Raw genomic sequence first — 17,161 nt, forward strand, 5'->3', positions numbered from 1 at the left:
GCAACAAAGAAACAACAAATGCCATTTTAGAAGGTCTAATAAACTGCCGTGTGCCCCCAGAATGCATCTATGTTAACAGTAATCTACTGTATTATTCAAATACAGCTATTGTACTGTAAAATCATACTGTAATTTTTACAGCAATTCATTACAGATATCACCCGGTTGATAAAGCTAAAATTCTGAAACTGACTAATTATATGAATGGAACAGAATACAAAAGAAGTAAAGATCCAGTGATCTTTTAGGTTTTTATAACGTTTTTCCGAGTTGTTTTGTCTATGCGCTCAATTCTGTAACGGCTGACCTCTAAAATCCTGAGCTGTTTGAGAAAATCTCTCATTTGCCTTCCTAATGAGATGTTCTGTGTTGATGGCTTTTTGTTTTGAAGTCAATTTTCACCCATTTTTGACAAGGATGCAGACAGAGAGTCTGACAGGAAAGCAATCTATGCAATCTGACAACTTTATGTTGAAATATTATAGGTTTCTCAAGCTTCCATGAAGCGTCCATCAGCACAAATACACAAATTTTGGATCAATTTCTCATTGCAGGGAAAAATTTCCCACAATTGTAGTCTACACAGCTATTAGTCTGAAGGGGGGTGGGGGGTTGGGTCCACTTTATATTGTCTACATGTTTTATATTTTCATGGGTCAACAGACAAAGTAAACAGTCTCCTAGATATCTTTCAAGCCCTCCATTGTTCATCCAGTGAAGCAAAATTATCAGACTGCTTCGTTATCTGCTTCTGAACACATGCAATCAAAAGTGAAAGTTAATTCATCAAACAGGTCTGGGTTACACTTTAGGTAAGATTTTAGGATTTGGTTTAGGGTCAGTTGCATTTAATTAATTTAAATTAATTTACTGTTAATACTATGGTAAGTACATGTAACATAAGGATACTGTCAAATAAAGTGTTACCCTAGAGTTAGGGTTAGTTGCATTTAACTATGCATAATTTACTGTTATTACTTTAGTAACTACATGTAACGTGTAACAAGAACTGTATGTAATTTTTGTTTTTGATTAAAAAAAAAAAAAAAAAAAATCAACAGAAGATGAGGGAGTTGCTAAGCTTTTCCTGGTGTGAGATAAGCTGTTGTAATTAAAGGATTCAGCTTTGTTGTCAGGAAATAGATCATGGCATGGCAGTTATATTTTGGCTCCATTCATAGCAATCACTTTGATCTGTAAATCACACGTCTTTTATGACATTTTTCCATTTAACCAGTGTCAAATATATGAATTTATATTGTTGGTTCTGTGTAGTTAATGTACTCTCCTGTTTGCAGCATGTAAATCAATAGTTACCACAAAATGATACTCACATTTTATTCACTTATAAAAACTTAAAACATAAAAAGATCATTGCAATTTTTTAATCTTACAATTCTGACTTTTTGTCTCAGATTTGTGAGTTTATATCTTGCAATTTGGACTTTATAAGTTGCAATTGCGAGTTTATATATCAATTCTGAATTTATAACTCGCAATTGCAAGTTTATATCTTATGGAGCCCCTAAAGGGACATGTAGATGGAAAAAATAGGAGATGGGAAGAAGACATAAAAAATATATTTCAATGCTTTGCGTCCACTCGCAAATCTTTTGGGTTCCCCTGAGAAAGTTTAAGTTCGCTAAGCAAATTTTCTCAGGGGAACATATTTTTTTGCGAGCGAACGCAAAAGCACTGAAATACATTCTATAATATAGAATGTATTTTTAATTTTAAATATAAATATACATTTTCACTCCTATGTCATATTTTTCCCTTCATTTTCTCCCTTTAAAGGTTCCGTATTACGCAGTTCTGACTTTTTTTCTCAGAATTGTGAGATAAACTCGCAATTGCAAGTCTGTATTGCGAGATAAAAAGTCACAAATAATTGTCCTTTTTACTTTTTATTCTGTGGTGAAAACAAGCTTTCATAGCATCATAAGAACGTGCATAAATTCTCAAATAAAAAAAGAAGAATCTAAGACTACATTTCTAGCTATTAAAAATGTAAAACCACAAAGGCCTGAGAATGTAGAAATGTTACGGTTGCAAAATTTCATCAAATCTGTGTTGGACAAACTCATGTATTATGAGATGTGCACTTTCAAGTGTTTAAAATCACTAAAATTGTCCAAAAAGATCATCACTGAGATTGCACATGTCTCTCAAAATGTGCTGACATCATATCCTGCTCTTGTGATTAGCATAGCTGGGAAAGCCCAACTGTGAGATCATGATGTTGGAGTAGCGGAGCGGCATTTCTCCGTAGATCTGTGTCAGCTTGTTGAGGCAGTAGGAGCGCTGCAGCATGTGCTCCGCTCTGTGCCACATGCCCACATACCCGCTGCTTGCCTCCTTCTCCAGGTTACGCATATCCACGGGCCTCACGAACACCCCGGAGGGGCGCTTCAGTCCGGACACCTGTGAGAGATGATGTGCCACAGCAAAGTTCATGGCGATGTCGTCACAGTTCTGGGTTTGGTCCACCAGAGTGTGCACTTCACCGGGCTGATCTCGGAACAGCTCCAGGAAGCGCCGATGGAAGAACGCCGCTCCCACCAGGATCATTGAATAGCTAACGGAATGATGAAATTACGTTTATTCGGCTGTATTGCTTGGTTGTGACTTTTGTGCTGCTGTTTTCCCAACACATTTTACTTTCATAATGCGAAATAGGGATCAAATACATTTAAGTGTCCACGACAAGGAACACTTTATCAGTAAAGTTTAAAACCAGTGTTATTTTAGGATTATTTCTATACTATTATAGTATCTATTCCTATTTTAAATCAGATTTTATATTTGTATTTTTCATATTAGTGTAAGTTTTAGTAATTTTATTATGTGCTTTTGTCGTTTTTATTTCTTTTTGGGGTTTTAAAAATATTTATATTTAGTATTTATTTTATATTTAGTATTTATATTTACTTATAATAATACTTTTAGTATTGATACTTTTCGACTTGAAGTCGACTAGTCGCTGATCATAGGCTATAGAGGGCGCAACAGGATAAGAAATCTTTGAAGTCCACTTTTACACTCCGTTTCCAACAGTTAAAATGACAAATAAAGGTATACTCTGAGAGCGCACCACAAGACATTTGATTATACCATCTGGATGCTCAAAATTAATCAGGTGAATGAATGTTTTACAGTTTATTGTACACGTAAGTTAATCGCCATTCTGAACTAATGCACTGCTGCATTGTAACGCACACACACATACAGACAGTAGCGCACACATCACATGTAGATCACGCGCACAGAAACATTCAGCAGTGAAGAAATGTATTGTCAACACTGTTCTGGGATTCATCAATAAAATAGCTTAGAAACCGCTGAAATGTGTCATATTCCATAGCTGTGTACAAGGCAACCCGCATTCGAGTCTCAGCTCGAGGTTCAGGCTTATTTGTTCATTACTGACGTCATCAGCGACTAGTCGACTTGACTTTAATCACATAAATGTCGACTTTAAAACATCTGAAGTCGTTCAACCCCTAGTGGGCACTCATGCAATGTAAGCAATGTCGTACATCCGAGTGAACAAGACGGGGAAGTTAGCGAGGGAAGGGCATAAACAAATGGACTTAAACGCAGCCCTCAATCGCAAGCGCAGCACAGCTGTCAATCATGACGTTACACTTCGTTTTTATAGAGCTGGTAAGTCCCGCCCCTTCCGCTAACCCCACTGGACCTCTAGGTTGAAAAATCGTCAATGCAAGTGAATGTGAGAAAATAATTATTTTCTGGTCTCGTTTGAATTGTGCCATGAATGTGAACATATGTTGTCTGTGAATTTTTATTATAATTTTTCGTGTGAAGAATGCTACAATTTAGCGGGTAGAAGTTTGATACGGTTAGACTTTGTGTGAGAGCACTTTGTGGACTAAAACTAGTTTTTACATCAGACGTGAATGTGAAGAAAGAACAGCTCATTTGGTTTGAATGGTGACATTTGGGTACAAAACACACAGGCATCTCGATCTGTCTCCATAGATTATCGCAGCATTAGCACCGCGATTTGACAAGTGGAGGGAAAATGTGTTATGGGGTGACGTCACATAGGCGACATGTAGTCTTTCTCGTTATGTCTTTTCCACAACTGCTAGCCGAAGAATCATACAATATACTGTCAAACTCGTAACATGAAAAATTAGATAAAAAATTCACAGACAACATGTTCACATTCATGGCAAAATTCAAACGGGACCAGAAAATAATTATTTTCTCCCATTCACTTGCATTGACGATTTTTCAACCTAGAGGTCCAGTGGGGTTAGCGGAAGGGGCGGGACTTACCAGCTCTATAGCGGTTAATTTTATGACCTACACTGCAGCCAGCCACCAGGGGGCGATCGGGTGATCACTTTTCAGGAGGTATGAAGCATTCTTTCTTTAACAGCTATTAGTCACAGCAATGTTTTCACACTGCTTGTTAATATTTCAGAATATTCAACCATGAAAAAATAGGACAGGGCAAACCTTATCTATCAGAAATTGATTGGGGAGGGGACGAACAATAAAAAGAGCAGAAGGAAAGTTGTTTCAGAGGTGAAGCGAGTTATCCATTTCTTTTTCCTTTGGAATAATGTGCTCTAATGAATCATGGATAATAAGTCCAGAAACAAGTATTAAGTAAGTAGGTCAGTTTTGGTTTCATGTCCGACTTTTGCATTAACTTGGAAAGGCAGAATTTTATCTCACCTGTCGCCTCCACCTTTGTCTGGATCCTGAAGCTCAAAGCTGCCATAGCTGTACACACCAGATGCTGTGGTCACATGCTTCCGTGGAACAAAACCCACAATCTGATCTGGGAATTGCTACAACACAAATGTAAATGAAAACAAGTTCGTTTATGTGTCCCTGAAGAGAGTAATTGAAACCGAATGTAAAAAGATAGTCAAGTAAAACACAGATCTAATTTCCTAGAGTTGCTTTTAGAAAATATCTCCACAGTCAATAACACAATGCTTTTGGCAAACATTACCTTCCAGACAGAAAATGCAAAGCTGATGTCGGGAACACTGACCAGTGTGTCATCGTCTAGCATCAAAACAGCTGCCCGGTGAAAGAGAGCGTCGGTCAGTACAATCTCAAAGACAAGAGCACATTAAATACAGTCGTAATGAATCTAATAGGATCATGCCTTAAAGGGACAGTTAAATTATGATTTCTGTCCTATCTATTAATTTATTAAAAATACAGTACATTAAAATGCAATTCATACATACCATCACTACTTCTATGATAAGCATGATTTTAATTTCTGAATTAACATTTGTTTAGATAATTTTGTAGTGCATAAAGTAAAAACGTGTAAAAAAGTAAAAATGTGTACACTCATTTGTGTTTTAATCTAGATTTTATTATTTATTTATTTATTATTTATTATCGTGGGCAGTCTCACATGTCATTGACCCCAGACCCTAAATGGGAAAAATATGGTTTTGTAACTTTTTTGTGTGAACTACCTGGCAGGTCACCTCTCCTTCACGTGAGAATCACACACCTACCGTCAGTCTTGATCTCAGGGTGCGGATGCAGTCGATTGCGCATTCTGTTGACGCTCTGCTCTTTGAAGAACACGGGCACAGGGTGCGGGCCGAGGGCATCCCATAGTTTCCTGGGCGGTGGCTCGCCGGGGTTATTCCACACTATGATGATGCACTGCAGGTGAGGCACAGCTTGATAATGATTGAGGAGCCTGAGGAGTATATCGGTGCGGTTGTACGTTTGCATGATTATAGTAAAACTTTCCTCTGGGTCCGGGAGGGGGAGTGAGGCGTCGGATCTATGGCGGAGCTTTTGGAGAATCCTGCCGTCCTCATTGTTAGGCAATAAAAAGGTCAGGGAGACTCCGGCCAGAAGCAGCAACACAATAGAGATGATGATGAAGTGTGTCCGCACGCGGCCCAATGATCTGCAGAAGCACCAACCAATCCTGAAGTCGGGAGAAGACAAGAGGTTTGAAGAGATGCAGAGATGCATCACAGTTTCCACAAAAATATGAAGCTGCACAACTGTTTTTAACACTCATAATAGTAAGATATGTTTATTGAATGGCAAATCAGCATATGAGAATGATTTCTGAAGGATCATGTGACTCTGAAGACTGGAGTGATGATGCTGAAAATTCAGCTTTGACATCACAGGAATAAATTACATTTAACGTATATTAAAATAGAAAAAGGGTATTTTAAAGTATAATAATATTTCAAAATATTACAGGTTTTAGTGTATTTTTGCAATCTTGGTGAGCACAAGAGACTTCTTTCAAAAATACAAAAAAAAAATCTTACCCACTCACCTAAATCTACATGTGTGTCCCATAGAAATAAAGTCATGAAGTTTTGGAGTAAAGTAAATAAGTAAATAGTTCTGATCATAACAGCATTTACAGAATGATCAATGCCTGGGCTGGACTTATTGGTGGAGTTTAATAAATGGGGAAACATTAAATATAGATATATAGCTCAATCTGTGCAGGTTTTATTCTCAGAATTTTCAGTTGTTGTTTAATGGCCCACATCGAGCAAACACAACCAACAGAGAATAATACGTGCTAACACATATGTTCATTATACCCGGATGCCTTTCATACATGCGAACAGTTTTACTAAAAATGATTGTGTGCCTGTCTAAAAACAACAGAAAACATTGTAATTAAAACTTTAACGGTGAAAGACACTGCATGCGACGAATTAACACATGCATGCCATGAAGCAAATAAGCTCAACAGACCTGTCATAATAGAAAGTAACATGAGTAGATTTGCATTTTTAAATAAGACAAAGCAACAAGTACCTCATTGATAATGTGCCCATCATATAAGCCAAGACTCCTGAAGGAAGTTTACTTGCTCGCGCATGCGCACTGAGTTCCTTATAGTGAACGGCTGTCCGACTCATTTCCGTGAATCGGTTCCAAACGCGGTTCAGTGGTTCTTTACGTCACCATAGGGGGTGTCCTTCCACTTGGCTTGGCGTCGGCCACCCCTAGAGTACATTGTTAATTTCTTTATTTTATATGACAAATTATTCTTTCATAAACGAAAGTTTGCAATTGGTATTCTATCCTATCCTTATTTTGACACTGAATTCATCTCACTTCCTAAATCTCTTCGATATATAAATAATAAAAAAGCCCTGATTTATTAAATATTATGAAGAAATATATATATTTTTAAATGCATGCACTTAAAAGCTTTCATTGTACACTAATGTATGTTATTGTATCAATAAAATTGTTGCGTATGCCTTCTTGTCATATCTCTTGCCATGCCATCTTTTGTTCTTCATTGTTTTTGTATAAATATTTTTTTCTTTGTTTGTTTGTGTTTTATTTATTTATCATATGTATATGCATTTGTGTGTAATTCATTGACAATGTTCTTATGTTATTTAGCATTAATAAAAGATAAAATAAATAAAATAAAAAAAGGTTGGCGTTGGACACGAGGTTTTAATACGGGTGTTTTTTGTTTTGTTTTTTGTTGTTTTTTTTATATATATACATAATTCCATGTATCCCATTTCAGTTTGTTGGAGCCATTTATATTTTAAAAACATAATAAAAACATAAAGCCATTTAGAAACTGAATATTATTTGCATTTACAATAACTATAATTTTCTTGTCCGAATTATGATCCGCTAGAGTCACTGATTCGGTCAGTTTAGCAAATGATTCATGTTCATTCGGTTCATTAAAAGATTCGGCTTAACGGAACGATTTCGTTCACGACGCTAATTTCTTTAAAGTAGAGATATGTGAGGCATTTTACATGTTTTATTCTGTGAGTTTATAGAGACATTTACAGATACGCTCGCGCTCTTTCCTGCAGAGAGCGGTAGTTAGTGAGAAACTAGGGTTTTCTTCTCTGATACACATCGAATCGTGCTCTGTCCATAGAAGTGCACATGAGCTTTAGTCTAAAATATGGTGACAATTCCCAGCAGCTGCACTGCGCTGTCCTGTCCTACGGTTGGGCTGTCGAATGGACTGAACATTCCCATTCTGGGTTTAGGTGAGAACAAGCGCCTTTATGACATCCGAATGCAACAGCATATGATATAAATGATAGAATAGTGTTTCTATTCACTGCGTGTTTATCTGACTGGGCCAGTCTAAATCAGGCATAATTTTGGGTACCATATAAGTCACAATTTATGAGATGAAAAGTTGAAATTGTGACATAAAAGATTGAAATTATGTCATGGAAATAACTATTTCCTAATTATAACAGTCATCATTTAGACTTTGTTTGTATCATAGTTATTTTTCTTTATTCTTTTCAATATAATTATGACTTAGTTAGGGAAAGTTAGGCTTTTTTTTTTTAATCTGCAAAAAAAAAAATCGTACCAATAGCTTGTGTTCCTATAGGTGTCTAGTAACACCTCCCAATTTATCCACGGCCAAATCCTTGTGGAAACGCCTGGAGAGTCAATCAAAGTTGGCGTGCCCAGACGGCCTGGGTAAAAATAATGTTTGTTTTTTTTTATGTTTTTTTTTACCAATATTACCTTTTGAGATGTCTAACTAGGGGTTTTTAGGGGTGCTGAATCTATCCCAGCCATTAGTTTTGAGTAAAAATGACTCCAAGTCCAAGGTTTTATTGAACAATTACAAAACAAAACTTACTAAATCAGTTTAAAATTTAACAAACCTCATCCCACTCCCCTACATCTCCCTCACTCCGGTTGTCATCTGGCTGGTTGATGTTCTGGGAAGAGTTACCTTGACAGTTCCCACAAACAGAAATACGCTTGACGCCTTGCTTTACAGCAGCACCTGAGAGTGTCACAGTCCCCTGCACAGTTGCAGCCGACAAACTTCACAAGGTAGTGCAGTGCAATGGGATCTGTTGTAGGGACTGGTGCATATCCTTGTTTCCATCCATACTCAAGGACATGCAGTGATGGACTTTGTAGCAGCAGCCGATCTCAGGTGTGGAGATCTGCCCGCAGAGAGTGCTGTGCTGCAGCTCCTGTAGTCGGAGGAAATTTCCGACCGACCTTAGGGGTTGGCTATATAACATCCAGGTGATCCAAGCACTTCCTCTTGCCTTTCTCGCCTCATCTGAGAGGAAGTGGTTGGCTCACCTGGATGTTATATAGCCAACCCCTAAGGTCAGTCACCTGACATTGTTGAGATAATGTCTTGAGCAGAGGTGGACAGCATCAAAGTACATTTACTTGAGGACTGTACTTTAGTACACTTTTTGAGTATCTGTACTTCACTTGAGTATTATTTTTTTATTGAAATTTTTCACTTCACTACATTTGAAAGACAAATATCATACTTTTTACTCCACGACATTTCTGTCAAGGTCCTTGAGTAGAAAGTAAGGGGATGATTTTGGTTGCAAGGGTTGCATTTTGGTTGGCAATGAAAGTCGGGTTGACGTCAGAACTCGACTGATGTTGGTTTCTGACGTCAACCCGTCTGTCCAACGTTGGAGATTAACGTCAATTCTGACATCAACTTGATTTTCATTTTCAACGTTGGGTTTGGCCAAGCAGCCATTTGGGTGTCCGAAACCATTGTGGTCGTTATTGAGTGCACTTATTCAATCTCACATTCAATCCCACTACTGGAACTGTGTTCTAGAAATAAATCTGATATTGATATGAGGGTAGGTACTAGGCAGGCATAGATTCAGAGGCATAATGTACTGTAAGTATTAGACGCAACAATAATAAAACAATGCATTGACATTACTTTTACTTATAATACTTTAGTAATTTTAAAGACAAGAACTTCTGTACTTTTACTTAAATAAAAATTAGTCTTTACAACTTTTACTTGTAACGGAGTAATATTTGACCAGTAGTATCTGTACTTTCACGCAAGTAGGGAGGTTGTGTACTTTGTCCACCTCTGCCTCTCGAGGATAGGTGGAAGAATGGCGTCATTCAAGGGAAGACCGTGGTGACAGTCTGAGTGAGGTCGATAAAGATCTGCAGTGAACTAAATACAGTCTCAAAAACGCGGTTTGAAATCGCTGGTGTTTCTGACGTCACAAACTACCTTAAAGACACATCTTACGATGCCGGAAAGACCCGGGAGGCCCTCCCGAAGAGATACCGTAAATACCTGATCTTCCTACACAGCTTCTCTGGCTGCGATACCGGATCAGCAATTTCTGGGTTTCGCAAACCAACTTTGCTCACCAAGCTCTGCAAGACTGACAAAGCAGAGGGGGCCATAGATGTGCTCAATGACATCAGAGCCAAGAAAAGTGACATCATCGAAGCTGGCTGCGAACTGTTCAAGCTCACATTCTGCGGAAATCCACCTGAAGATTTGATATCATCAGCAAGCGGGCCGCAGCCGGGAGCATCAAGCCTGAGAAACTTCCTCCGACTACAGGAGCTGCAGCACAGCACTCTCTGCGGGCAGATCTCCACACCTGAGATCGGCTGCTGCTACAAAGTCCATCACTGGATGTCCTTGAGTATGGATGGAAACAAGGATATGCACCAGTCCCTACAACAGATCCCATTGCACTGCACTACCTTGTGAAGTTTGTCGGCTGCAACTGTGCAGGGGACTGTGACACTCTCAGGTGCTGCTGTGAAAAGCAATGCGTCAAGCCTATTTCTGTTTGTGGGAACTGTCATGGTAACTCTTGCCAGAACATCAACCAGCCAGATGACAACCAGAGTGAGGGAGATGTAGGGGAGTTGGATGAGGTTTGTTAAATTTTAAATTGATTTAGTAAATTTTGTTTTGTAATTGTTCAATAAAACCTTGGACTTGGAGTCATTTTTACTCAAAACTAATGGCTGGGATAGATTCAGCACCCCTAAAAACCCCTAGTTAGACATCTCAAAAGGTAATATTGGTAAAAAATAAATAAATAAATAAATAAATCATTATTTTTACCCAGGCCGTCTGGGCACCACAACTTTGATTGACTCTCCAGGCGTTTCCCCGAGGATTTGGCCGTGGATAAATTGGGAGGTGTTACTAGACACCTATAGGAACACATGGTAAAAAAGCTATTGGTAAGATTTTTTTTTGCAGATTGGCAAATAATAATTAAGGTTTATCAAACAAGCAAAATGGGTTTCCAAAGACTCGTGGGTAATTTACAGCCGTTTGTTAGGGCAGGGTCATTCCTACAGTTTGGTGGATTTTGAATATATGTACCCTGTGATGGATTTTTTAATTAATAAAATAGTAAACTGTATCTTAAACTAACCATGTTTCTAACATCTAACCTTATTTCTCTTTTTAGGCCTAACATGCTACTTTGAAACACAATGTACTAAAACGTTCTGTTCTTTGTTTTTGAGTGTTTCCATACCCCGTTAACTTTGTGTGCCATACCCCTTTCATTTTGGTTGTTTTAACAAATAAGGGAAATGAAACTAGACAGATGACTAGGCTTGAAGCCTGGTGATTATAAAGTAATCATTAAAACTGAATTTGCTCCTACCTAGTAACAGAAGGGTTTGCATATGAAGAACCATATATATATAAATTAAAAGTGTAAAATCATTAAATTAGTTTGTGTCCCTCAAACTCCAGTCCACCCTGTTACATTAGTGCTTTTTGCCTTTTATAATCTTAAGCGTATGCCCTAAATCACATGACTTGCTTGAAGTGACATAATTTCTTGGAGGGAAACCAACTCCAAGAACAAAGTAATAATCAGTCATACACTTTTCTCTCTTTTTCATAATTTTAGAAGATTTATCTAATGGCATAAAATAGCTTTTCTCAAGCATTCGGAGAACATCAGGGGCAATATTTTCCAAAGGGGGGATTTGAGGTGTTTTTGGGGGGTGTTTGTTAAAGGTGAGTTAACGACGTCAAAGATTTACGAGCTGAAACTTGTAACTACTTTCAAAAAAAAAAAAAAAAGAAGAAGAAGAAGATCTGCAACATCGTCTACACCGGCGCATCCTTGGACACATTAAAGCGAACATTTCAAATCCATTTGTCTTGCTGTCGGTAGCACATCCTAAGTGACCTAGATAATGGGTAGGGTGGCGCTGGCCCAATAAATGCTGAGAAACACTGCCGTAAAACACATGTCCACCCTGTTATTTCTAATTATACTGAACATGAAAATGTTTCTTTATTTAAAAAAAAAAATAGATTTTATCTGTTCTAAATGTCAGTCTTCTGTTAGCATGTTGTTCTTTCCCAGCTAGTAATGGGCTTTATTAGTTTAAAACACCTACCCTGTTACACTCTGCATTGTTAATATGTCATGTAACGGGGTGGACAAATGCCATAGAATGTGAAATTTGAAATATGTGGTCTGGTTATATTATTTTATTATATGTTATATGTTATTAGGTTATACTTGTCTTAGCTTGACCAGTGTGTTTGTATGATAGACAGACATTTTCTTCCTCTGACAAGACAAAAAAAATAATTCAATTTGAAAAATTTCTCAACAGAAATGCCAGTTTAATGCCAGTTTTTTGTTAGTGAAACCAAAATTGGCAACATGTACTCTTTACCAGTAATGAGTTGTTGTATATTTGAGCAGTGTCAAATGTCTTTATTGTCACTACACATACACAAGCGTAACAGTTTTGAATTGTTCATTCATCAGGGACATCTCATGATGGAGGCTACAGTCATGAGGCGGTGCTTTATGCTCTTCAGGAGTGCGGGATACGACATATAGACACGGCCAAGCGTTATGGCTGTGAAGAGGCTTTGGGGAAAGCTGTGGCTGACAGTGCTGTTCCACGAGAGGAGCTCTGGCTCACCACCAAGCTATGGCCTGGAGATTACGGCTACCAGAGCGCCAAACAAGCCTGCCGGGACTCGTGTGCCAGGCTGGGGGTGGATTACTTGGGTAAAAGTGACATTTTAAAGGAATAGTTCACCCAAAAATGAAAATTAGCCCATGATTTACTCACCCTAAAGCCATCCTAGGTGTATATGACATTCTTCTTTCAGACGAATACAGTTGGAGTTATATTAAAAAATGTGCTGGCTCTTCCAAGCTTTATAATGGCAGTGAATGGCTGTCCATCAAAGTGTATCCATCCATGATAAAAGTGCTCCACATGGCTCCGGGGGGTTAATAAAGGCCTTCTGAAGCGAAGCGATGCGTTCGTGTAAGAAAAATATCCATATTTAAAACTTCATAAAGTAAAATAACAGAAACAGCCATTCACTGCCATTATAAAGCTTGGCAGAGCCAGGACATTTTTTAATACAACTCCAATTGTATTTGTCTGAAAGAATAATGTCATATACACTTAGGATGGTTTGAGGGTGAGTAAATCATGGGCTAATTTTCATTTTTGGGTGAACTATTCCTTTAAGTCAAAACTGGACCTCAATGCTAGATTTCTTTGTAAACAACCATTGAACGTCTTGTAATGGCTTTTGAAACGTCTTTACACAGACCTGTATCTGATGCACTGGCCTGACTGCATGGTTCCAGGTCTCTCCAGTCGCGAGGTTCGAGCAGAGACGTGGAGGGCTCTGGAGGAGCTTTATGATGAAGGTTCGTGCTCTTTCAGGCTCATTCTACTGCATAGAAATGACAGTAACTCAGTTTGTTGACCATGTCCCCTCTTCTTGTTGCAGGTTTGTGTCGTGCCATCGGAGTGAGTAACTTTCTCATCCGTCACTTGAACGAGTTGAAGGATCGCGGTGGAATTGTGCCTCATGTTAACCAGGTGTGACTGGTTTTTGACGCAACTCTTAAAACTTAAAAATGAGAACTGCATCAGCTGATGATGATAATGAACTTTGTTTAGAAAGCATGAAGTGCAAAAAAAGAAGCTGAGATTGTTATAAATAAAGTAGGAAAAAAACTGTACACCTTTAAAAAAGCAACCTCATTTAGCTTTATGTATAAAGAATTAATGGTTATTTTTATTCTCCATAATAACACATCTGTTATTAAAGCTTTTTAGAGGTTTAATACACTCAATAGCATCCTTCATAAACTTCTGTGCATTTAAATATTTAAAATGTTCTATTTTATAATGCCATTACTACAGAGCAAACTGTTTTTTTGGTCAAAATTCAAATGTAAGTGCAGAAAAAAAAATGTAAATTAAATATATATATATATATATATATATATATATATATATATATATATATATTTTTATATATATATATATATATATATATATTTTTTTATATATATATATATATATATATATATATATATATATATATATATATATATATATATATATATAAAATATATATATTTAAATATGCCCACCTCAGATGATGGTGATGACGCTAAACTTTTTTTTTAAGCTTGAAGTGCATAAAATGCAGAAGAGATTGTTACAAATGAAATAGGAAATTTATTTTAAAAAAAGAAAGAAAATTAATTTAAAAGAAATATTCAAAAACGTCTATATACTTCAATAAAGGCATCAATACATTTAAAAAAATAATAATATATAAAACACATAAAATTAAATCAAATGATGCATAAACCACAACTTGCTGGCATTCTTTATATAAAAAGATATCAAAAATATGCAAATGTATTGGTTCCTCATTTAGCTTTATGCACAGTATAATAATATATAGAATATATATATAGAATAATCTATGCATGAGGGCAACAAAGGCTATCCCATCTGGTCCGAGCCAACAGAAGGTCTACTGTGGCACAAGGCACAATTTGAATGATGAAAAGTAACAATAAAAAAGAAACTATATGAGAGATTAATGCAGAATTATTAAACCGTACTCTATTTTGTACAAGGTGGCCATTATGCAGCTGAATGATTTGGGTTTGATTTACCCGCAGGTGGAGTTTCATCCCTTCCAGCAGCCTCTGGAGCTGGTTGAATATTGCCGGAAGGAGAATATTGTTTTTGAAGGCTACTGTCCTTTGGCCAAAGGTCAAGCCCTCACTCACCCAGCAATCATGAAGCTCGCCCATAAATACGGCCGCAGCGCGTCACAAATATGCATCCGCTGGAGTATTCAGGTACAGTTTGCTTTTCAAAAGACCCTCAAATGCTGTTTATAGGGATCACTCAAAATGCAATATTCTCCCGCTCATGTTGTTCCAAACCTGTAAAGGTTAAATCACGGTTTCCTATTATTTCCAGATATGTTACTCTCCGTATGAAGATAAGCTCAAAGCTGGACATGCATTGTAGACAGTAACATTATGAAACAATATAGTTTCATAATATTTGTGAAATATCTGTCTGTGACAGTAATGTAATGATCATCTCCCAACTCTTGAGTTTTGTTTGAGATATTATTTTTTCTTTTCCAGAATGTCATGCAAATATAATTCAGAAGTAGCCGTTATAATGTTATTCATTAACTTGGTTCTACATTTCTTTTCAGAATGGAGTTGTCACAATTCCAAAGTCCACCAAACCAGACAGGATCCGTGAAAACTGCCAAGTAAGATTAAATCTGGATCTTACAGCTGCAATTTAAAAACAATTATATACATTCTCAGTTCTCTTTGAATACTTTTTGCCACTTATTGAACTATCAATAGTTTCTCTTTGAGATCATCCTTTTTAAACCGCACTCATCATAATGTTGTGCCGCGCAGGTGTTTGGGTTCAGGTTGGATGATTCAGACATGGCAGCTCTGAGTTTGTTGCATGATAGGAGACATGTGAGCTGGGACCCAACTCATGTGGAATGACCAAATCTCCAAGAAAAGAACCTGTTCAGGTGAGCTTGGAAAACAGTGAGAAGCTCAATCAGTCTAGTTTGTGATTTACAAAAATCCAAAATGGTATTGTATCGTAAAGTAATTATGTACATTATTAAGGATGATCTCAAAGACAGTTTCATTGTTTAGGTTAAGTTGTGTGTTTTTTTTTAACCTGATACTCATAATACTTAACAGGTTTTTGGATTCACACTGACAGCAGAAGACATGGACCAAATGAGTGGTTTACACACCAATCAGAAGCTGATTCATCTCACTCATCCAATCTGGAAAGGATAACCTGGCAATCAAAATCCAGGAGGTTTGTTTTTAGGACACTGACAGGCCCTGATCTCAGTGTGAGAGGAAAGGTCATTTACGAAAGTGATGAATTCAACACAATCAGTGATTTGAAAGCTGCTGCTGTCACATGTGCCTTTTTAAATGACAAAGCAAACGTGGTAGTTTAGTCACGTTGAAGGACTATTATTTTTGCAATGGTCTAAATATTTATAGTAACGTTAGTAGGGGGTGTACAGGGTACAGAACTTTTGCCACAAATATTTTTGACATATTAGCAGTCATTACCTGTGCCAAAATAACGTGTAACCATCCATGCTGTAAAAACACAACCTCAATGTTTATTTATTGTGTACACACTAAGAGCTAGTTAGTACACTTTTGTATCCTCAAACACTAGACATGGATACACTTTTATAGTGATTTTAACTAGGTGAACACAAGCAAGATGAGTTGACATTGAAGTCTACTCATGTTCACTGTATTATTATCAGTTATGGCAGATGTATGTTCTGTTCTCCCCTATTGTTTTCTATTATGCATAATCTGTCAAATTGTTGGTTGAATCAGAAACACCACTTTAGCAATTGTTTATATTTCTAATTATATTTTAAACTTATAGATTTGTGAAATTGTGCGCTTGACGTGCGAGAACCAATGAGGTTCATGGACATTAACATTTACTTTAAATTGTGTACAATAGGTTTATCATTAAAGTTTTGGTCCTAGAAATTTGCATATTAAATATATTAACAGAATTTTACAGAAAATGTTTGTTATGAGAGAATAAATGTTTTTAAAAACGTGGTTAAAATGTAATGCATTGCCAAACAAGCATTCTTTTTCAATGAATTTATACCCCCAAAGGGGTGACTTATCCTGGGGCATTCAAACGTTAAAATAAAAAATAAGTCACATTTAAAAGAAATCATGAAGTTGTATTATTTATGTCCTAATAAAATGGCAATAAATTAATTTTCTGATTTCTCTTTATGGTCCTGCCCTTTTTAGGTGTAAGGTGCAATGCCTTGGACCATAAACTTCTAGTGCAAGTTCTATACAATGTGTGTGATCAGTTGGATAGATCACATGCGCTTGTCCTGAATCAGGAAACATACTTGGATCTGTGTTCGAGTTTCTCTGAAGCCGCAGTGTTCGGAATGAAAGGAATCTTAAAAAAATAAAAATGAATAAAATAGCACAGCCAACACACATCT

The 17,161-nt window shown here is 37.0% G+C and overlaps 2 protein-coding genes across 4 annotated transcripts; one reads left to right on the forward strand and one right to left on the reverse strand.

Annotated features, from left to right (window-relative positions):
• Positions 1-1,324: 1,324 nt before the first annotated feature.
• On the reverse strand, positions 1,325-6,896 carry extl2 (exostosin-like glycosyltransferase 2). Its single transcript, XM_081373583.1, has 5 exons — positions 6,811-6,896; positions 5,520-5,947; positions 4,994-5,064; positions 4,711-4,826; positions 1,325-2,578 (listed from the first exon to the last, which is right to left on the reverse strand). The coding sequence occupies exons 1-5, from the start codon at positions 6,831-6,833 to the stop codon at positions 2,185-2,187; spliced, it is 1,032 nt and encodes a 343-aa protein (XP_081229709.1). The 5' UTR covers positions 6,834-6,896; the 3' UTR covers positions 1,325-2,184.
• A 762-nt stretch (positions 6,897-7,658) lies between these two features.
• Positions 7,659-17,158, forward strand: LOC308696237 (putative oxidoreductase ZK1290.5). 3 transcript variants are annotated; one of them, XR_014030800.1, is made up of 9 exons: positions 7,659-8,030; positions 12,582-12,830; positions 13,389-13,490; positions 13,574-13,665; positions 14,769-14,951; positions 15,323-15,382; positions 15,540-15,664; positions 15,843-15,966; positions 16,956-17,158. XR_014030800.1 is itself a non-coding variant. In XM_081374736.1 (8 exons), exons 1-7 carry the CDS (start codon positions 7,943-7,945, stop codon positions 15,633-15,635), a joined length of 870 nt encoding a protein of 289 aa, XP_081230862.1. In that variant the 5' UTR covers positions 7,659-7,942; the 3' UTR covers positions 15,636-15,664; positions 15,843-16,932. The 3 variants fall into 3 exon arrangements, 2 of the variants coding, with proteins under 2 accessions (XP_081230862.1, XP_081230861.1); XM_081374736.1 differs by lacking the exon at positions 16,956-17,158 and having other exon boundaries at positions 15,843-16,932; XM_081374735.1 differs by lacking the exons at positions 15,540-15,664; positions 16,956-17,158 and having other exon boundaries at positions 15,843-16,917.
• Positions 17,159-17,161: the final 3 nt, after the last annotated feature.

The sequence above is a fragment of the Scardinius erythrophthalmus genome (assembly GCF_964197995.2).
Source record: "Scardinius erythrophthalmus genome assembly, chromosome: 9".
In the NCBI taxonomy this organism is placed as follows: domain Eukaryota; kingdom Metazoa; phylum Chordata; class Actinopteri; order Cypriniformes; family Leuciscidae; genus Scardinius; species Scardinius erythrophthalmus.